Here is a 22,648-nt window from a genome sequence, read left to right as displayed (position 1 = left end):
CAACTGTATAAGATCGATTTACGTGTGATTCTTATGTTACTCTAAGTTTATAAGATTTTATAAGTTAAGATTTAGTTATTTTCTTAGCGGGTCTTAATGGATTTTTACGATTAACATGAAACTTAGTGGTTTTAGCATACTCCACATGTTGACTTAACGGTTTATTATCGTGTTCCACGATAAATATACGAAATCATCTTAATATATACGACATGAACACGACACGCTGCTTTGCTGAGTCTAGTTAGTTCATCATTGAATATTTATACGGTAGTATACAACTATCCAAGAAAACAATTGCCCCTTCCAACAAGAGTATAAAGCTCGAAAACTTAGAACAAAAACCCCATTTGTTTGCATCAACTTTTCAAGGGGCTCATTCAAGACGTTGTAGAAGGCCAAACCATGTCTCTAACTCTTGTAAATACTCTCATGGTGTTTTGTCCTCTGAAATAGATAATTGGTCGCATACACAGGGGAGCGAAAACATGAGTGTTATGTTATTGATTGTTGCTTATGGTCATTGTGGCCAACAAGTTTGAGAGATCTTTAGGTTGGTGCACCTACGACGGTGATTAGTCTGACTTTGCTAGAATAACTACATGGATCTCGATCCATATTGACTGAATAGGTATGTATTCAATTGCTCACGTAACCGAAATAACTTACTATCTCACCTCAATTTTTTCGGACACAAGGGATCGAATTACAATAGTCTCTAATAGTGCGGGCTAAAATTCAATTCAAAATCCCAAAATGGGGTCACTTTTTCTAAATAACCAAAATTAGGGTTTCCTTCAGCTTCAGCTCTCGTTTCGGAATCTCATTCCCTTCCAATCTCAAATTCGGAGTTTGAATTCTCCGGAATCACAACCCGATTACCCAAATTTCCAAATTAGGGTTCTGAAAGTTACGACCTTTGGCTGAAATGGACGACATGGAAGACGATGAAAGGTACCACCCGAAACCCTACAACCATCACAGCTCCACGAATCGGCGAAAGATCCACACCCGGAGCAACCCGTATTCCCGGCCACCTCCCAATCGATACGAGCCGGAAGACGACGACGACGCAATCGACGACGATCTGGACGAGGAGAATTACGGCCAAGACGACGTCGTCGTCGTGGAAGAGCAGTACCAGCACCACCCGCACGACCTGAATCGGAGCTTCGACGCCCCCGCCGAGAACGGCTTCGAGTGGCACCCGAAGAAGAGGAAGCTGAAGAATCTGGATTCGGGTTACGAGTTCGCGCCTCGGGTCAAGTTTCCGGGTCGGGTCGGGTCGAGCTCGGAGGAGTGGACGGAGCACGCGGTGTTTGTGCTGCTGGAGGTTTGGGGGGACAGGTTTCTTGAGCTGGGGAGGAAGAGCTTGAGGTCGGAGGACTGGAGTGACGTGGCGGTGAAGGTATCGGAGGGGAGCAAGTTGGAGAGGAATGATAAGCAATGTAGGAAAATGCTGGATATGCTGAAGAGGAAGTATAAGAAGGAGAAGGCGAAAATCGAAGAAGCAGGGGGTTCGAGCAAGTGGGGGTATTTCAAGAAGATGGAAATGCTGATGGCCTCGAATATGAGGCAGGAATGTGGGTTGGCTTGTGGGGTGGATAATGGGGAGTATGTGTTTATGAATACGAGGGTGTATTTGGAGAAGTCGAATGGGTTTGATGAGATGAGGGATAGTCCAGGGGAGTCGGAGACGGATGAGGATGAGAATGAGAGTGAGCAGAATGGGTTTGGGTTCGGGATTGGGATTCCTCCGAGGCAGGGAGGGGGAGGGGGAGGGGGGTTGGAAGGGTCTTCGTTCCGAGTGTTGGCGGATTCTATTCAGAAGTTTGGGGAGATATATGAGAATATTGAGAGTAGTAAGAGGCAGCAGATGATGGAGCTGGAGAAGATGAGGAGGGATTTTAATAAGGAAATGGAGTTGCAGAAGAAGCAGATTCTTGAGAGGGCACAGGCGGAGATTGCGAAGATTCAGGAAGCGGATGATGAGGATGAGGATGAGGATGATGATGACGACGACTCGGATGCTTCTGCTGAAGATCTGAGCGAATGATGGAGGTGGGTCTCTGCTTGAACTCGGACAGCATGTTGAGTTGCTTTCCCCATTTGCATGAACTTTGAGTTTTGTTTTTCTTTTGAATTTAAGTTTCTGTTAATTGCATAGTGTGGAAATGCTGCTAAGAACAGATTATTGCATTTGTTTGTCCATTGCTAAGAACACTGACTTTCATTTGTTAACTTAGGTGAATATAAGTTTATGGTATAATATGTGAGTAGAACTTCAAATTTGCAGAGGCCGCTACCATTTGAATACTAAAATGCAAAACAGAGTTGAATACAAGTACAACATACAACTTGGTTGACTAAGGTTGGGACATCTGTAGAGATAAGGCATTAGGCTGTTAACAATAAAACTTACTAACCTTATGATTTAGATAATTAGAGAAGATCCGGTTCTGTTGTTCAACAACTTGCAAAGTCTTGACTCTAACCATCCTTGAATTTGGTGATCATCATTATAAATGTTGTCTACATCCCCGCCAGAGGAGAAAAAATTGAGCTCCAGGGCTCAAGCTTGTCTGCCATAGCAAGAAACCTCATCCCTTGGGTCTTTGATTTTTTTCTCGCTAGTACTATTTGCTGTGCTGCACTTTTTCACTGCATCTTATTTGTGGAATGATTTTAACTTCTTTTGTATCAGTTATTTGGAAAGTTGTTATATACTCTTCATGGTTAGATATTTTTGTAATATTTATTTTAAGAGGCAGCTTTATTATTGTTTGTAATGAACTATTTCTGTCCTAATTTCTTGTCTCAGGACTGGCATCTGAGTGGAACCATCCGTGGAAAATTTTCAACTGTTTCGGAGTGGAACCAGCTGCTCTGTGTTGAAGAAAGGATTTGCGAGCATACATTGCGAATTCTCCTCGTTTCTTGTCTCAGGACTGGCATTTGACCATCCGAGTGAAACCATATATAATTTCAACTGTTTCAGAGTGGAACCATCTGCTCTGTATTCAAGAGAAAGAATCTGCGAGCATACAATACAATTCGTTGCAAGTTTTATCTGCTCTGATACATGTAATTCGATAAGGATGGAAGCTGGTGATTAACATGCAACATATTCATCTTTAATTTTTCTTTTCCCCTATTATATGCAAAATTATTGATATTGTTAATAGGCTTCAGAGCGATTCCTAACAGCCCCTCAGTCCTTTCAATCTGAAATTTGACTAGAACAGAGCCTAAATTTTGTCGGCTTAAGAAAGACCGTTGAGCAAGTCATCGGCAAAGGTTGTTTTTCGATGTAGTTAAAATAAAAATTCGGAAGATCTATACCGTTGAAATTGTTTTCAGTAAAAGTTGTTTTCTATTGGTAGTGAATATATAGTCGGCAAAAGTCCTTTTTTTCTGGAGTCTGATATGTAGCCAGTAGCCCTGTTCCATATTGAGCTAGGAGCAAGAAATCGAACAGCATACCACGAAAATCCAATTCATGAAATTGTTTCTCTGCAATTCATAGTCATGCTTTACCTTACAGAATAAGATACAAGATATTCTAATGGGAAACCAAAATTGTATGTGTAAAACTTATTAAAACACAAGAAAATGAAAAAGCAACAAGATCAAAGTTATCTCCTAGTTTCATTTCTAGAGCTATAGATGTGTTACTCATGAAGACTGCTTCATAAGTTTTCTTCTGGAAAAAGCTCCTCCTTGATTGCAGGAGCTATCCACTGTATCTGAATATGTGTTATCTCCAAAAGGTCATCATCTTCCTTTTGCACTAGAATCTCTTTTTCCTTCATCACTGTAATCATCTGTCTCAACAAATCCGGGACTAGTACTTGCAGTGTTGTTGATTCACCATATCCACCTAAATCAGCCTTCATACAAGTGTCCATTCTTCTCAACACTCCTAACCAAAATGTTCGAAACCCGGGACTCTGTGATATCTGTTTCAAGAATTGCAGGTACACTTCTGTCAAGAGCTTCAATGCAACCTTTAAGGTCCCTTCCATGCCTCTCATCTCCTTCTCCGCGTTTTCCCTACGCGAGTACTCCAACATTTTTTCATGTAGATCATCAACCATTGCGAAAACAACAAGGTTGAAACAGTTGATGCAATTGATTGGAGTGAAGTCCAATTCCTCAGCAAGTTTGAAACTCTTTTGAAGACATAGAATTGCATGGTTTCTCATCTCTTCTCGCCGAGCTAAGCTGGACTTTCTAAATGCCTCTCCTAGTTTGACAAACAAATTCATGGCAAAGCTGCAGGAAGAGCCAAAACCTTTTGCATCCTCTAAAGAGGAGTTGCTGTAGCTGTTCCCAGGATCTGAGTAGTGGTTTCTATACCACTGGATCAAGAAGTTTACAGACTCTGCTAACAGGTCCAGTATCTTTATGTTCTTCTCCAATGGACTGTTCTTAAGGGCAATAAAACCAAAGGCACAATCAATGCAGTAAGCATAATTTGTCCGCGAAACATGAGTTCCATCAGACATCAACGAGATAAGTGTCTCAACTCCTAGTTCATAGCATTCGGGGTGTCTCCCAGAGACTGATAATAAGTGGAGAACTGACTTCCAACCGAGTTGGGTCTGCAAATTGGCAGGGTACTCAATCAGAATCCTGTTTAGTGATTGAGTTATGAAGTCACAGCAAGTGTCTAGAATCTCTTTTTCCAGCTTCCACATTAGATTTATTGACTTGAAAATGAGTTCCTCGGGGATTTTGTCAGCTCGGTGAGTCTCAAGGATCGTGAGACATATCTTGAAGAGCCCTACAATGGCCTTTTCGGCAAATGGAATAGGGGAGAACATGGGAAACTGAGCAACCACAATCAGATAATCATGAAAATGAGGCCAAAATGTCTGGAACCTATGATTGTTGGCCAAAGTGATTGCAACTATTAAATCCCAGGAGAAACCAACAGTTTCTTCTTCTTCAATTGCTGTACTAAACTTTTGCCCTTTCCCAGCAGCTGCATATATCAAAGAACGCCCAAGATTGAGCAAAGCAACTTCAGGAAAGTTTGAAGTATTGCTGAAGATGTTCCCAATTCGGCATTGTTTGATAACCTTGAGATTTTGTTCAAATTCACTAATGCCAAGGGATACAGCATCTTCTGCACTCTCTAGTGACATAAAATGTGAGAACCGATTAATCATGCCAGTAGGGCGGCCTCCAAACCTGGGATCATGAGCTGGGAAGATTATACCGGATTCAGATTTTAAGTTCTCCGATGAGGTGGAAGCAGCATCAAATTCAATGGCAGACTGTGGAAGCAGCTTTAGCCTCTTGAGTTTCAACAAGCATTCAACAATGTTCCTCCAGCCCCCTCTAATTGACTCTCCAAAATTGTTTGCAATGGTGAAAACAGCAAGTGTAGCCATTCTTGGCTTCAAATCTTTGCTAAAAGCAAAGAGGGTTTCTTCTGCAGAGGCATAAGGATTCAACAATGTAGTGAATTTGGAGAATGTGGCGAGAAGTTCATCAAGAGTGTCTTCTAGTCCATACTGAGCTACCCTGGCCACCGAGAACATCCCTTCAATGCATTCATGGAGCAATTCCTCTTCTTCAGCATGCTCAAATACTGCAGAAAGAGCCGCCACTGATGGACCAGCAATGCAAGCAAACATATCTCTTCCTAGACGGCGATCAAATTCACATAGAAAGTAAGGTTGCACAGTTTTTGTTCGGTTCATCAACTCGATCCATTTGCTTGGGTTCATTTCTACCTGCAAACCAAACGTGGTGAATGCATTGTGTGAGATGGAATGGAAAAGCTCAGATAGATACTCTCTAGGAAGATCCTTTCCTCCATTGATTGCTCTATTGTTCCTGATGAACTCGTCTTCTGTCATTTTCTTCTTCACTTGTGGATTGTGTTGATCAGTATTGAGCATAATGAGAGAGTAGCAAAGAATGAGCACCGTATCCTTGTTTGCAAAAATATCTGTAGGTTGTTGTTCATAAAAATTCTCTGAAAATACTTCGAGAATCCGCTCAATCTTCTGGGACTCTCCTGGTAAACGGAAAGTCTCAAGAAAAGTCCGTAAACCACTGTCAAGATTCATGCCTGCAAATCCAAAGGTTTCGGTATATTCTCTTAGAACTTCAATATGAAACTCGTCAGGATCACCAAGATAATCCCCTATCAGCATTTTGTCTAGACCAGGAGTGTACCGGAAGAAGAAAGCCAGAGCCTTTGGATCCGGAGGATCAGAGACTAATTTGGTAAGTTTTAAGTACTCCATTCCCTTCTTTTCATCTCGATTATAATGGTGTCCAGCAATCAATATTTTCTTCTTCTGTGCTTTTCGGAGTCTTACAAACTCCACCCAAGTTTCCGAATCCTCTTTGGCCTCATCTTCCCAAAATGGCGTATATTCAGTAATTTCAACGGGATATGGCCCTGAAGGGCTTGTATCATTTTCTTTATCAATACTATCAGCAATGTTGTGGATCATGACTACTAACCCTTCAAACGCTTGTATCTGTAAACTTGACAAAGGGCCACCCACCGGAAATGACTGCTTGCAAAGCAACTTCCCAATCTCCTCGAACACATTATGGCAAAAGGGATCACAGTCATAGTTCACATAAACTTCGACTATGAATGTCGGTTGCCTGCAGAAGTTTATAATTCCTTCCAGTGCAACTTCTTGAAGTTGGGTTGTTGCTCCTGGAGCTCCTGCGACTCTAAACAGCACAAATGCAAAGAAGGATTCTAATTGGAGTCGAATGTACCTGCAAAGAATAAAGCAAAAGGTTATCATGATTCAAGTTATAGTGTGATAACAAAATTAAACTTAAGCATCTGCATGTCAACACCTAAAAAATTAACCTGCGAAGAAAGTGATACATGTTCAAAACCGTACTGCAAATCATGGAGAACACAACCGGGCTTGAACAAGTTCCATAGTGTACCAAATGGTGAAACAGATCATCTTTCATCATCCTCAAAAGCTTCGAATGCGTCCCAATTCCATCTCCACTCAACTCGATTGCGGTGTTGATCAAAACCAAAGCAAAAAGCTGCACATCTTCATCAGCAGTTTGAACTGTAGACCCCTCTGTCTCCACAACCTCAACCACATTGAGCAAAGAACACAAGAAATGAAATATATCAACCGCACACCTCATTCCATATCCGAAATCCAAACCACCATCATCAACGTCTTCATTGTCAGTCTCCTCATCGTCGTGACTCATCTCAACCTCAGGCAACCGCGAAAAAATGATGTGGATCAACTCATGCATGGTGTACCTAGCATTTCTCTGAAGCAAGTCCCCTCGGTTCGTGGATTGTTGAACCACTTGAAAGCAAGTGTTGACAATGGTGCTCACAGCTTGGTCTGACAACAACATTGAAGCCCTGTGGTTCATAACTCCGGTCAGAAGCTGCAGAATGTTCATCATCACGGCGCCCTCCGACACCGGATCAGTCTTCTCAAGCCTACACGTGGTGATGGCATTGACGACGGTGTTGATGGCGTCCTTGGCTCCGGGGGTCTTCTCGTCGAAGACTCCGAGCTTGAGAATCTTCAAGGTGGCGGAGAGGGCGACTCTGGTGGCGGCGGCGTGGACGAAGTCGCTTTGGATGACGTCGAGGAATGGGGAGAGGTAAATGGAAGGGTCTATGGTGCGCCATTCTTGTTGGGGGTTGAAGATCAAGGCTCGAAGTGACTTGAGGGATTGGAGAAGAGAAGGGTCAATGCTGTCGTCCGGGGCGGCGCCGAAGACGGTTTCACTGGGGCGGCGGATCACGGCAAGAACAGTGCCGACTTCGGTATTGAGCATGCAAGAGAGTCCCAGCTCTTTCCTTTTGAGCTTGATCGCTTGTTTTTTGTCATGATTCTCCATAGGAAGAAGAAGAAAGAAAACCGTTAAAAGTTCAAAAAACGGTTATAGTTCTGGTCTAGCAAACATTTCTGATTAGATATTACTGGTTAATTTGTACGGTTAAGAATAGAGGTTTGATTGGTTCTACCTCTATTTTCTCCTCATTTAGTGCAATTTAGCACCAATTCAAGTCAAACCCTGCGAAATCGCAACATATCTCACACGAAATCATGAACCGAAGATGAAGAACAAGATCTAAAGCGTTTCTCTACATTGTCACAAGTTCACAACCCGCTTTACTACTCTAACTTACATGCCAAGTCATCAAAACAAGAGATTCTTACACAGCTATCTATCGAGTGATCGCTCCTTTTGTCAGTTGGCCAATCTATATGAGCACTTTAGTTCCTGCTGCAAGCAAAACAATACGTCCAATGAATCTTCGTCGTTATAATTACCGGTTTGTGAAACTGTTAACAGTGTCTTCAGCCACTCCTCATGGAGAGTTGAGAATTCCGATCTCTGTTCACTGGACCTGAAGCTTTCTCCAACAGATTTCTTCATTACTTGACCAGCCTTAGAAGCAGCTTCAACCACATTCTCAGGGATCCCAGCCATCATTGCTACTTGCAATCCATAACTCTCTGGGCATGCCCCTGAGGTAAGGCGATAGAGAAATACCAGCTCTTGGTCACTTTTTGAAGGGGATTTAGATTTCGACCTAAAAGCACATGCCATGTGTTGCAATGAAACATGCGGATGAGAAGCAAATTCTCTCGTAAGCGGGTGATAGTGTGTGGCGAATAACAGTCTGCAGTTGATCTTTTCAACAAGATGACGAAATACCTGAACAAGTATAAATAGATGAATCTTAAACGTGGACAATAGTATAACATTAGCATATTAATATGAATAATGGATAAATCTGTTCTCCAAACAGATCAGTAGAAATTGATGCATATCCAGCGCAAGGTGATCAGTAGTCCACAAATCCTACAGAAAAATGGAAGGAACTCCAGGATTTTTAAGTCTATCTAGTTACTTCGTAGCCTCAGAAGTTGCTTTCCTCATGTGTGGATGGTGGTATCTGTAGCATACTTATTTTTCAGCCGCTGCTACAATTGATTACAAAATGAACTAATATTCTTAACTGTACTTTCTTAGACTCTACAAATTCCTCAGTTTGAATCTATGCATGGGGTACATTGGAGGCGCGTGAATGCAAGTATTTTATGTATGAATGACGTCCTTCCCAAGCAGAAAATTTAGAAACGGTAAAAGATGGATAACTGAACGAAGGATGAACATGATATAAAACTGGAAATTTGATATGGAATGTATGATGAGTAGTAGGAGGTCTCACAGCATATGCAATGGCATATCCATCAAACGTGCTTGTTCCACGACCCAATTCATCAAGAATAACCAAAGAATCTGGAGTGGCATGTTGAAGAACTGATGCCGTTTCTGTGCATTCCACTAAGAAGGTACCTGAAAAAAAAAAAAAATTAACACTAATGATCAAATCTTGCGACTGAAAATATTACAAGTTTATCTATAATGCTAAGCAGGAAAACTCAAACAGATATAACCACCAAATCCTGCATTTGAATGTTAATTTACTACTGTGAGTTACTAAACACACTCGGGGCTCAGCAACTCCTATGCAATGTAGAGCACCAAAGCAAAACCAGTCTATGAAGTAGAGATGGATGCACTATAAGCTACCCAGCAATTTTTTGAAGAAAATTAGTGAAAAAGACCGCCAAAAGAATTTAATTTGGGAAGAGTAGGAAGCCTAGCACCACCACCAGGACCACTAAGATCACCAGGTCCTGAAACCTAAGTACAAGCCTCAGTTATCAAGACTCCCAGAACTGCCATTAGTGTGCATCATCAACCCTCACCACGCTTGTTCCCAAATTCAACAATGCATACTCTGTTCCTACTTGCTTTGGTTTCAGTTCAAATTAGAGCTTGTCAATAGTTGCACTGACAAAAAGAGGTAAGAGAACCCATCATCTCTCTCTCTCTCTCTCTCTCTGGGTTTCAGGTGACTGAGATCAGAAAGAACAGAAAATAAAGGACATGAGAATATTAGTTTGCTAGGACTTACTCTCGCCAGTCATGATACGATCAGTGGCACCAAGCCGTGTAAAGATGATGTCCACAAGTGAGAGAACACACATCTCACAAGGCACGTAACAGCCCAGCTGCAAGCCATCAACGAATTAAATGACAAGATGTCAAAGCATCTAATGCTCCAAACTAAACTCTTCACCAACTCGGTGTATGGGTTCTAAAAAGGAAATTACTCAGGAAAAGAAGTACCTGGGCAAGTATAACAGCCAGACATGTGGAACGAAGAAGAGTTGATTTCCCACCCATATTTGGTCCAGTTAATAGTAAAGTGCGTGGATGATAGCCATCAGTATTTTCACCTAGAACTACATCATTTGGCACAGGCTGTCCACCATTTTCACCAAGAGCAAATGGATGCCATAGTCCTTTAATATTAAGTGTAGGACTTCCATTTTCTCCATTCAAGGTTGTATTTTGAGATTGAGGCAAAAGAACAGGTCTGGACATAGCTCCACTTGGGAAGCTTGCGGTAACTACAAAAGATCTTAGCACATCAATACAGTTGATGGCATGTATGACATCAGTCCACTCAGTTGCTTTCTCCATAAATAGCTCGACTAGAATCGAGAGTATTTCAGCATCTGAATCGGTTGCATCATGATTCTGGCACCAAATTCAATGTCAGTTGTCTGCATTTAGGTCAACTCTTGAAAATAAATCATAATTTTGTGTAACATGCAGTGCAAATTCGGATGAAAATACTGAATCAACTATCTTGTCTAAAGTATGGGTGAGCTAGAGCTAGAAAGGCTCCTGTGCAAACAAACAGTAGAGCTTTATTCATCATTCCTACGGCTCATACCCACGGTTTTTTGCAAGAAAATATCATAAAGAAAAGTCTGAAGTCTCTACTCTTAAGCTTTTTAAAAATCCAAGGATAGGAATATCAGTTGAGAAAATGAGATCTTGAGACAGAAAATACAGTACAAAACATGACAAGCCATAGCAATGTGTTCAAGTTACTAAAAGGGGATTCTGCAATCAACTATAACACCAAAGAAGAGAAATGGAAACTTCTTTTGAACATACGAGTACTGAAAGGAAAAGAATATATACCTGGTAATTTGGGAAGTCACTATCTACAGCTGCTTCAAATTGCTTAAGATATTGATCAAGCCCATCACTGCCACTTAGACGTGGAACTTTAAATAGTTTTAATAACAGCTCAATTATATGCCCTTCATTTTGTAATACCGTTAACAAATCCAGTCCAAATCTGAGGCCTTTCACAAGAGTCCCGAACACTTTCACCTGTACCACACTAAAAGTATTATAATTGTTTCACATCAATATTCTTAGATATTGCTGCTATTTCATGTCAACTAGGGGTGTTAATATATTCTCCTATTGTTGTAACATATCTTCTATGAGCCTAGACCCTAAACACTTTCCCTTGTATGCATAGAAAAATGAAAGCAAAGAGATTTAACTCAGCAATGCAATCAAGAGAATTCTGAACGAATAATAAACATTTGCCAGGTTCCATCAAGTTTCAGTAAAAAAATCCATATTAAAGTAGAGAAGACTAACTCTCTGTTTTAGTAATTTCTTGCCAAATAATGGCAATAGGAGGGAAGCTGACGACTGAACAGTTGCTCTAACCCGTCCAAACAACCTCTCTAAGTCTGGCAGCTTGCGGAGATACTGAGCAATAAGTGGCACCATTTCTGGATGTGCCAGTAGATCTTCAACCACATTAAGCCTGTTATTAATAGCTTCAACAGACTTCAAGGGATGGCAGATCCACTTCCTCAAAAGCCGCTTACCAGATGCAGTCACACAGTTATCGAGATATGCATACAGCGTACCTGAAACCAAGACAGAAATTAGTTCAATAAACCTGAAAAACTTGAACATTCTGGTCAAAGCCAAACAAAGGGAACACTTGCCTGATGGACCACCATCAGCAGTATTACTGAAAATCTCAAGATTTATCAGCGTCTGTCCATCCATTTTGAGGCAACCCTTATAAACTTGGTAAGGTAATATATCTCCATTGCGTAAAACGTCATCTAACTGTATGGGAAATGGAATGTATCAATTATAAACATGTGACCATACATAGATGCTCTCGATTAGTATTCATTTTATGAAAGACATGCAAGTGAGCTTACCATCAACCTGGATAGGTGGTCAATAAGTGTACCCAGAGCAGGTAAAGTTATATCATGGTGTACCACACCATCAGGTCCATGATTCCATGAATTCGAAGACCCTTTGAAGTATCCTTTCAACTGAATCAATTTACTAACTTCAGAAGCATCCATAAAATCATTGACTGGCTGCACTGGAGTCAATTGCAGTGCAGAACCTGCAAGAGAAACAAAAACAGTCAGAGTCACCTCTCTCTCTCTCTGAATTTTCAATTAGGAAAGAAAAGATATATTCAAACCTGTTGAGTACTTTTTCAGTGCTTTTTGAGCTTCTTTTGAGAGCCCTGCAAGGATTTGCATATTAAAGTTTCAAGATATGAAATATTTCATGAAACATCTATTTTCGGCAAAACAAGAGGACATGCAAAAAAAAAAAAATGGTGTACCTCTGTTTTCATATACAACTTCTTTGGGTGACACCTAACATCACATCAAGACCATTAGAATACAAGTTCTCAAGCCTTCAAAAATACTCATTCAAGAATCACAAGGTAAGACGAAGAAGAAGAAGAAGAAAGAGCATACTTGCATCAATAAAGCCCCCAAAGCAGCACACGAAGCATCATCACTGATAGCACCAATCCAGAACTTTAAAGCAGAACAATCAACAAAAGCAAACCCGTATACAACTGAACCATTGTCGACCCCAGAGTTCCCCTAAATATAAAAAATGAAGGGAATTATAAATACAGTAATTCTGAGAACATGTTTCTGGTAGCTAGAAGATAGGTATGTACAGAAGAAATGCAAATCCTTCAAGCATGACAAACTAATGAGAGAAAGCATATGAAGATACTCTGAAGATGAATAATATAACTATTGAGAAACAGTAAAGAAAGACATGTTTTTTAACAGAATAAGAGCCTGCTATGGTGCTTTCTCTTAACATCTCTGAGTTGCATAACTATTGTGTTTGGTGGCTTTAGGACAAGGACACATACAAGGTAAACATCTTTAAACTGTAGTATCAACGACATGAGACTGAGCTTACTAATAACACAATCAGGACATAAAAGAATCTCAGTTTGCAACTACACTTGAGAAAGTTGAAAAATTCAGTACATCATAAAGACACAAACCTCTTTTATTGCAAGAAGATGAACAGCATCAGGCCCAATATTTCCATCAGTTGTGGTTGATGGTGTGACTACCTGAACCAATTTTCTTGGAATTACCTGTAAACGGAGGTTTAAAATTCAGACCATGCGACTCATAGATTCCTAAATAATCATTGAAGTGTAGAAATGACAGAAGATTTAATAAGATTACTCTACTTTTTACAGAACCAGAAAAATAAAATAATTTATATAAGTTGGCATTGTCAACTTACAGCTTTGGCACCTCTGGCTTTTACTTGATCAGAAGTTTCCAGCTGCTCTATCCGTCCAACTTTATACCTTAACAGCAGATGTAACAAAGAACAAGTCAGTTATGATGTATTAATATATTAATCTAGGAAGTGAAACTCATCCTGCGACAAAGGATGCAGATGATGATCAAGTTAATAAGGCCAGTCAATCACATACCCACGGACAACCAACTTTTGAACAGCATCGTCAATCCCACTTTCAGAGATGCCAACCTGACATAAGAGAAAATCAATGCAAATTATTCTGATCAACAGATAAACATATACTTTGTTGACAGAACAAGTATAAAAATAAAAACAATCAGTGATTCAAGTCACCTGACGACATTTCCCAACACCACTCAAGGTCATTTTCCAATCAAGCTCCTTGTGGCCAATTTCAGCATCCAGTTCATAAAGCTCATAAAACTTTCCCTGTGTTTGATCACAAGTTGTCATATTAGGTCACAGTGATATAGTGCAAACAACAAGATTGAGCTTATAAATTCTGCAAAACAGAAACCAACTTTGTTCTACACCATATTCTCGTTAAAAGATCTCAAGCAGAAAATAAAAGTTAGAAAATAAATCATCCCAAAACCCATGACAAAGAACAAAATATGAACCATCTAGCCAGCAAAATGTTATCTACTTGGTCTTTTGGAGAAAAAAAAAAATCTTTATTTGTTCATTCTACAAATGGATTGCTTTTGTCAATTGTCAAACTAAATTTGTGGTGCCACAGCATTTCATCAAGCTACAGAGGTTCCCAGTAGAAACATAATGCACTTCAAGAATAAATGTTCAACCAGTTCTAACTTACCACTTTAAAGAAAATCACAACATCCATATACTGACACTTGACATCCCAGTATTGTCTTTGTGATGCCGACATTTTCTTCAGAGCATCAGGCGGTATATAAAGTGATGTTTTGTCATAGAGAGGATCACCAGGCCTTCTGCGATTTGCATCTCTGATTCGGGATGGGTCAAGCCACTCAAACTTGCTAGCCATATCAGATGCTTCCCCATGGCTCTTGTCTAAGACTGTTGGCTCCTCAAGAACTTTCAATCTTTTGCTAGAATCTGGCAAAGAACTCCCAAATTTATCCCCAAACTTAGAAATCTCCTCTTGAATTCGCTTCATACGTGGAACTAGACGCTGTGTCCCCGGTGTTTCTGGTCCAGCAATGTCCTCATCACTTTCGATATGCATCACAGCACCTCGATTAATTTTCTTACTGGAATTGGTATCATTGAGTTTACCAGATACCGTACAATCATTAGAGGAACCACCATTTGGTTCATTCCTACACAAAAAATCACAAAACAGAACTGAAAATTTGTTCGCAGAAATCCAAAAGAAAGCTAAATCTAACATCAGAGTGCCAAATGCAGCTATCAACTACTACACCCAAGGCTTCAGAGTCAGTAATGAGCTTGAACAATACGTCAAACCCTAAGTATTTATATACGATTCACCAGATAAATAAGAAAAAATCACTGTTAATCTAACTGGAGAAGATGATGAATAGTACCGGTGGCTCTGAGAAGCCTTATGTGTGTCATCGACCTTCATAAACTTATGCATAATACTAGAGAAAGGCGAAGAGTCTTTCAGGCTCGCGGAATTCGCCGGCAGAATCTGACGCGGCACCTTCTCCGGCGGAGTGTCGGTTCCTCGAACTTCGAGATCCGGAGGCTGATTGGATCCGACGGGCTTCTGCTCCTGCTCCTTCGCCGCGAACTGATTAACTCCACGGCCGTCGTCTCTAGCGGTGGAGGTGCTTTTGTCCGGCGAGGGTTTCCGGAAGAAGGAGAGGATCGATTTCTGGCGCTGCATTTTTCCGATTCGGAGAGAAATGCATAAGACGAAAGGCGCCGAATCGGCCTAGTTTTATTTAAGCAGATAATGAATTTGGCGCCAAAATATTGCTGCTTTTTGGAAATATTTTCCCGGCGGTGATTTTGATTTGACCTAAGTAAACACCTTTACCTTTCCACTAGCACAAACGACGTCGCATAAGGCTTTCAGAACGTTAGGCCAGTGACGCATCTTTTTTGGTTAAACAATGGCATTTGGATGGACAGAGACGGCCCACTGGTCTGGAACCATAACCATTATGAACCATTTGTGGCCCGTAAAAACTCAACTAACATCTAAGTCCAGCGCTAATCACCATGTGAGAGCAATGCGGAATGGCTCAAGGTTTTCCAACCTCGAAAGCTTACATGTATTCGACGGTCGGGTCTCGTGATGAGAGAGATAGCCCACCGATCCGGGATCATTATGAACCATCTGTGGCCCGTAAGAACTCAACTAACATCTGAATCCAGCGTCAATTATTACGTGAGAGTTGCAGATCCAACGTTTTGCACCTTAAAAGCTTGCATGTATTTAACAGTTGGGTTTCGTAATGACCTACAACCTAGACTCTCAGGACGCTGACACCTTCACCAGCATCACATGGATCCCACAAACGAGGGACTTGTGAATATTAGAGCTCGAACTTGAAACGGGGTTCCACCGAATCTAGCTTCTTGCCCTCTGGGTAACCCTCGTGGCTGCCACGCTGTTATTCTGCCGCCGTGGTTTGATTTGGCCCAAGCAATCACCTTTATCTTTCCACTACACCAAACGACGTCGCATAAGCTTCCAGAACCTGATACCCCGCCACGTTGCATACGGAGCCCATAGATATTTTTACACAGCCACGCTGTCAGCTTTATCTAGAAAAGAACGTTTGAGAACTTTCGAGATGCTCTCTCACCCTCTTCCCTATATAAAGCGTTTGTTGTGCCCTTTATTGCCACCATTAATTTCTCTCGGCAACAACCACCTCTCCTAAATCCACAGAATCCAAAAGCCTTCCTCTCTTTTTCAAGTATTCCGATCAAAGTTTTCCTATCATGCCGAACCGATTCGCCGGAGCTCTGACTCAGGACTGGGAGCCGGTGGTGATCCACAAGGCCAAGCCAAAGCCGCAAGACCTCCGCAAGCCCAAGGTGGTGAACCAGGCCCTCCGGACCGGCGCGCCGGTCCAGACGATTAAGAAGTCCGACGCCGGCCATAACAAGAAGGCGGCTCCGGCCGTGAGCGTGAAGAAGCTGGACGAGGCGGCCGAGCCGGCGGCGCTGGACCGGGTCTCGGCGGATGTGAGGCATGCGATTCAGAAGGCGCGGCTGGAGAAGAAGATGAGCCAGGTCGACCTAGCCAAGCGGATCAACGAGCTTCCTAAGGTGGTTCAGGAGTACGAGAACGGGAAGGCCGTGCCGAACCAGGCGGTCCTGGCGAAGATGGAGAGGGCTCTGGAGGTCAAGCTTAGGGGCAAAGTCGGCAAATAAGATCTGTGATTGGGGTTAGGGTTTCTGTGATGAACATAATCTGAGAATGATGTTTAGGCTGTAAAAAAAGTAAGAAGGAAGGATGTAAAGGCTAATTTCTGATGGGTTACATGAAATCAATGAACTTCGATGTTGTTGTTGAATTGAATTTCTGGTTTTTGTTACTGTTTTGCATCTGATCAATTTTGCCCAAATTTTCTCATGAACACCATTTTATGTTTGATGAAAGTCTAAAAAAAGACCCATAGCTGAAAACAGAGACTTGATTTTATTTTAGCATCAACGCCAGAAAAAAAGCCACATAGATGATATTACAATCTTTTATAATTCCCACAAAGTGAAGAACTGTAAATTATTATAATGTGCACAGTGATTGGGTCATGGTGATTTAGAGCAATGGAGAGTTATAGATGGGAGTGGCCACAGATTTGGTATGCATGTACTTGTGGATGCCCTGCATACCCCAGTCTTTTCCAAAGCCACTCATCTTGTTAACCTCCAAAAAGGCAATCGGTGTCGATGGCGAAGTAGCAATTGATCCATATATTGCCGGCACGGATAGACCTTGAGACGGTGTTGGCGACGTCGATGTTTTTGGTTACAATGCCTGCTGCTAGGCCATACTTGGTGCAGTTGGCTCTCTGTATTGCCTCCTCAATGGTCCTGCAAAAGAAGGCTCACAATGGAAAATGGACACTTCCTTGAACTTCATCAGACACTACAGGTCCAAATATCTCATCCTTGGCTATGAGCATGTCATCCTGAGCAAGTATTTAAAACAATAATGAGATGAACATAGAAGAAACAGAGTCAACATTAGCTATATCGATAATCGATCTGAATTAGCTGAAAGTGTACCTTGACATCAGTGAATACTGTTGGGTCGATGTAATATCCCTTGTTCCCCAAAGGCTTGCCTCCTGTTAACGAAGTGGCTCCTTCTCTTTTTCCATGCTCAGTGTTGGTTAAGACTTTCTCAAACTGCTGCTTATCAACCTGCGATTATTGTCACGACTCACCAACGTTAGAATCTAGGTACCACATTTGATAAGGAATTCGATCAGAAGCATAGTACATAGTATAGATCAATCATAAAACTGCACGGCCTTGTTGATCGCTATAAATATTGGTCGAAAAGAGTGAATGAACAAAGATCATTTACTATTTTCAGTATTCGCTTGTTTTACCTAGCTGGGGTCCTTGAACATTAGGATCAAAAGGATCCCCAACAGCCCAAGATTTTGCCTTTACTTCTAATTTCTTCACAAGTTCATCATAGATCCCTTCTTGAACAAAAACACGAGAACTTGCCACACAAGTTTCTCCCTGAAAACATGAATGACACAAAGTTAGCGATCACTGCTAATAAATTCCTTTCAAGTTGTAAATGAACTTCAGGTCTGAAAATGGATGAAACAAAGTTAGGAACCTGACCTTGTTGTAGAGGATTCCCAAGAGAGCAAGGTCAGCAGCCATATCTATATCAGCATCATCAAAAATTAAAAGGGGTGACTTGCCCCCTAGTTCAAGTGAAACTGCTTTTAAGTTGCTCTTTGCTGCAGCCTGCATCACTTTACGGCCTACGTCTGTGGAACCAGTAAAACTGACCTGAAATGTCAAGAAATCAAACCAATGGTATCAGTAGGTGTTACAGTAAGCCATTATTAATGACCAAGTTGGAAGGAAAAGCTAGAATTTACTTTGTCAATGTCCATATGATGAGTGATGGCCGCATCAGCAGTCTCTGCACATCCAGTTATGACATTAATCACTCCATCAGGAACACCAGCCTTCATAAACAACGTCACTAGAACTAAGCTACATTGGCAATACAAGCATACATATACATACAAGTCGAATACTCTTCGTAAATACATGTTGTCAGGAGGTGACCGCATATAGAAGAGAGATTTCACATAAACTTGTGACATAGCAGCATGTCAGTAATTGATCATTTGACTACGTAACATGTCAATAGGATAGACCAAATAACCTGTCACAGTCTCGCCGCATAACATGTCAAGCAACCATGCCGGATTAATACTATGAGAGTGTTTTTGCAAGCTTACCAACTTGGCCAGATGAGCATAATAGAGAGCTGAAAAAGGTGTCTGCTCAGCTGGTTTGATGACCATGGTGCAACCAGCAGCTAAGGAAGGAGCGACCTTAACAGATAACATGGTGCTCGGAAAATTCCACTGCCGGAATGATGTGTCCCACAACACCAATTGGTTCGAGTAAAGTATAAGCTTGAAACTCGCGCGACATTTTGAGCACCTCGATCTCCATGAATTTTATCAGCTGCACCCGCATAGTAACGTAAAGTTTGTGCTACCTGAGGTATGTCTGCGGCTTTGCCAGAACTGAACAACTTCCCCGCATCAACTGTATCCAACTCGGCTAGTTCTTCTGTGTGTTCATCAATCAAGTCCGCAAACTTCATCATGATCTTTCTCCTCTCCTGAACATCATTCAAGGCATTGCATCAATTACAGACCCACAATCGTTAGTGACATTTTTAAGCAAGTAAGCAACAGTACATGACTTGCATTTCCATGATTAAAAAGTAAAATAATTTAAAACAATTTGTAAAACCTTCCAAAACACATGTCGTTTTGGGATGGGGATAGTGGACGCAGGCCAGTGTTGGCGGCGTTCCTGGTGTGTGATGGGTCCAAATCCATCATCGGTAGGGATAGAACAAGCCCATATCAAACGTACATCTCAAATACTGAAAGATATCTTTTACACCAATCCAATGGCGTCGCGTTGGCGCAAAGCTATATATCTAGCTAACAAGTTCATGGCAAATGAGATGTCCGGTCTTGTGCATTGAGATAAGTACAATAATGCGCCTATTGTACTCAAGTAAGACACTTCTGCCTCTGGCACATCTTCGTCATCATCATTCGAACGAAGAGGATCCTTTTTAGGATCAAGACTACGGACGATCATGGAGATGCTTGAAGGCTTGACCTTGTCAAAATGCCTAAGCATCTATCGACACGATGCTCAAGTTCCAAACCGAGACATAATCGTGTTCTCCCAAAATCCTTTATCTCAAACTCGGATTTCAAGTGTTCAGCGGTTTCCCTTCACTATTTAAGAGCTTCCAATGCAGATCATGTCCAACATGAACTGCGATAGAATCCGAAACTTGTTATGGAAACGCGTGGGCATATCTCTTCCCAATCAAGTAGTCACTTTAGTGAGCGTTTCAACCTCTTTGTAAAACGCGCTCCGTGGTCTAGAGCCGCTTGACTTGGGTAAATGAAGTTCACCATGAACCTTCATGTATATTCCGTATCTAGATCCCTATAGAGATACGTAGTGACCACATTTGTAAGCTGCATGTTCAGTTATTCGGAAACTACCAAACCGACAAGGTAGTGGAGTGCAAAGACATCCATTACGAGAGAATATGTCTCATCGTAGTCAATTCCAGGGCGTTTTATGAGAAGCCTTGCGCCATAAGGCGAGATTGCCATCTCTTTTTCTCATCACTCTTTCTAACGAAGACCCATTAGTCAATAGGTTTTATGTTAGGAGGTGTTGACATCATTGGCTCAAAAACCTTCATCTTCGTTAGAGAATTCAACTTAACCTCGATCGCATCTTTCCATTTAGGCCAAATTTCTCTACGTTGGTATTCATTCATCAACGGAGCGTGGTTCGATATCATCGGACTCAAAAACTCATGCGCATACGCAACTACATCATCATTATGATAGAGTTTCTATCCCACGTCTCATGTACACTAGTGTAATTTTCAAAGAGCTCTATATTCTCAAGAATAGGTTCTGACATTGAGGCGTCCCCCAACGATAACCATAACCCGGAAGATTCTCATGAGACGGATTTTGAGTGTCGATGATCCAAGGATTAGGTTGTGCCAAAGCATCATTCGAACCCACGGGCCTCCCACGCATCCTAGCTGGGGCCATGGCCTATAACGCCAGAGTGCCACTCTCTTTGGCGTTGGCGCCATGCCTACCTCTGTGTAGGGTGGCGCTACGTCCTCTCGTAGGAACGTCATTCCTTGCAGGCATATTTGCAGCAGATGTGTGATCTCGTCACTTTAATGGGGATCGAGATGAGACATAGTAGGGACAGGCCACGACAATTCCTGTCGTTCCTGTTGAACATATGTGTTCTTATCTCCCCCTAACGACGGAAAGACTGTCTCATCAAAGTGACATCCGCAAATCTAGCAGTAAGGAGATCGCCTTGCAAGGGGATTAAGTGGCGGACGATTGTCGGAGTCTCAAATCCAACATAGTTGCCCATTCGTCTGTAAGAATCTGTCATAGTGCGCTGTGGCGGCGCAATTGGCACATAAATGGCACACTCAAATATGCGTAAGTATGATACTTGTACCCAGTCACTAGCTGTAACGCAGAGGTAGATCGAGTGGTGGTGGGTTGTAGACGAATTAGCATAGCTGCATGTGATATTGCATCATCCCAAACGGATGTAAGGAGGTTGGTGCGCATTACCAAATCCTGACGACCATCGTAGTAGTTTCCGCGAGACCATTTGGGTGTGTACATGGGAATATGATGTCCAACATCAGTCTCATTGCAATAACCATCGAAAGTCTTCGATGTAAACTCTCTAGCATAATCAAATCCAATTGACTGAATAAGATGATTCGGGGAGTGAGCCAGTTGTCATATGATATGTGCTAGGAGTGTAGCATAAGTAACATTACAAGTGGACAATGGCACAACACGTGACCAGCGTGTTTGCGTGTCAACCAACATCATGAGATATTTAAATGTCCGCAAGTTGGTTGAATCAGTCCATAGAATCCCCATGGGTTCTATGTAAGAACAAAATGAGTATTTTCATATCCTTTGCATAGGACAGTCTCAGTCCTAATTTCCCTAAGGAACGGGCTTTGTAAAACGAGCGAGAGGCATTAGAAGCAACCAATGAGGATTTTGGTTGGGCCTGAGCATCTGAAACGCTATTTGAAGCAAAGTTGGTGATTGCAACATCACCAGGGGCGTCATCACCATGATGTACGCTATCCATGGCGTCATGGATAAGGACTATGTCAGCCCTAGGCTGGTGGTGGACGGCGGCGGCGGTCACACTTAGTCCAAGAATCAACTTTTGATTCATGCTTCGTTTCGCTCGAGAAAATAGATGTCCGTGTGAAGTCTTTAGTAGATGGATCATCAGGACTAGGATGACCTATCCTGTCGTGACAAAGCTATTATATGTCTAAATCCAAGAGATCTTCTCTCATAACTTTTATTGTATTTAATAGCTCGAATAGTGACATAGAGTCCACTAGAGAGACACATAAACTTCTCTAAGATGCGCCTTTGTTCGCAATCATTAGAGGCATTGCAAAGGAACTCATTTTCGTTCTCTACATGCGCTTTCGCATGGAATCCGTTGGTCATTCATAGGTGCGATTTGCCCTAGGAGCATAGAGAGTTTCTGTGACAGTAATCAAGGTGCCATTTGGCAAGGGAGAACTTGGGCTATTTCATGTCCTTGAATCAATACTGATGGCCCAGCCATCGTAGTCACAAAGTCATATGCTCAGAATCAAAATGGAGTCATAATGAAAAGAACTCAAAATTTTATTCATAAGCCAACGGAGTTACATCATTATCTCTTTGACCAAAGAAAATCTAATCCAAAATGCTAGCTAATGCAAAACAATGGTAGTCGTCTAATGTCTTTCGGTAATTCCAAAATAAATGTGACCAGGTAAGTAGAGAGATGTCGGTGGAGCAAGACTCGCTTAAGTACCACTAATCTCATAACCTTCCTAGACATCACACTTACTTTG

The 22,648-nt window shown here is 41.7% G+C and overlaps 4 protein-coding genes and 1 pseudogene across 4 annotated transcripts; 2 read left to right on the top strand and 3 right to left on the bottom strand.

Annotated features, from left to right (window-relative positions):
• The first annotated feature begins 724 nt into the window (after positions 1 to 724).
• Positions 725 to 3,350, top strand: LOC133711489 (trihelix transcription factor ENAP1). Its single transcript, XM_062137603.1, has 2 exons — positions 725 to 2,061; positions 2,822 to 3,350. Exon 1 carries the CDS (start codon positions 929 to 931, stop codon positions 2,054 to 2,056), a length of 1,128 nt encoding a protein of 375 aa, XP_061993587.1. The 5' UTR covers positions 725 to 928; the 3' UTR covers positions 2,057 to 2,061; positions 2,822 to 3,350.
• Positions 3,351 to 3,496: 146 nt separating this feature from the next.
• On the bottom strand, positions 3,497 to 7,885 carry LOC133711454 (ARF guanine-nucleotide exchange factor GNL2). The gene is made up of 2 exons (XM_062137578.1): positions 6,854 to 7,885; positions 3,497 to 6,756 (listed from the first exon to the last, which is right to left on the bottom strand). The coding sequence occupies exons 1-2, from the start codon at positions 7,870 to 7,872 to the stop codon at positions 3,690 to 3,692; spliced, it is 4,086 nt and encodes a 1,361-aa protein (XP_061993562.1). The 5' UTR covers positions 7,873 to 7,885; the 3' UTR covers positions 3,497 to 3,689.
• Positions 7,886 to 8,223: 338 nt separating this feature from the next.
• LOC133711461 (DNA mismatch repair protein MSH7) lies at positions 8,224 to 15,600 on the bottom strand. Its single transcript, XM_062137584.1, has 17 exons — positions 15,033 to 15,600; positions 14,318 to 14,804; positions 13,834 to 13,929; positions 13,673 to 13,728; positions 13,477 to 13,543; positions 13,226 to 13,321; positions 12,672 to 12,803; positions 12,533 to 12,566; positions 12,386 to 12,430; positions 12,108 to 12,304; positions 11,883 to 12,009; positions 11,524 to 11,801; positions 11,050 to 11,244; positions 10,183 to 10,596; positions 9,968 to 10,064; positions 9,215 to 9,342; positions 8,224 to 8,697 (listed from the first exon to the last, which is right to left on the bottom strand). Exons 1-17 carry the CDS (start codon positions 15,335 to 15,337, stop codon positions 8,227 to 8,229), a joined length of 3,225 nt encoding a protein of 1,074 aa, XP_061993568.1. The 5' UTR covers positions 15,338 to 15,600; the 3' UTR covers positions 8,224 to 8,226.
• Positions 15,601 to 16,301: 701 nt separating this feature from the next.
• Positions 16,302 to 16,987, top strand: LOC133711497 (multiprotein-bridging factor 1c). The gene has a single exon (XM_062137610.1). It carries the CDS (start codon positions 16,405 to 16,407, stop codon positions 16,837 to 16,839), a length of 435 nt encoding a protein of 144 aa, XP_061993594.1. The 5' UTR covers positions 16,302 to 16,404; the 3' UTR covers positions 16,840 to 16,987.
• A 145-nt stretch (positions 16,988 to 17,132) lies between these two features.
• Positions 17,133 to 22,374, bottom strand: LOC133711481 (aldehyde dehydrogenase family 2 member C4-like; annotated as a pseudogene).
• Between the last annotated feature and the right edge of the window lie 274 nt (positions 22,375 to 22,648).

Source organism: Rosa rugosa, chromosome 1 (genome assembly GCF_958449725.1).
Source record: "Rosa rugosa chromosome 1, drRosRugo1.1, whole genome shotgun sequence".
Classification (NCBI taxonomy): Eukaryota; Viridiplantae; Streptophyta; class Magnoliopsida; order Rosales; family Rosaceae; genus Rosa; species Rosa rugosa.
The sequence above is the reverse complement of the archived record's forward strand: the minus strand, read 5'-3'. Positions and strand labels throughout refer to the sequence as shown.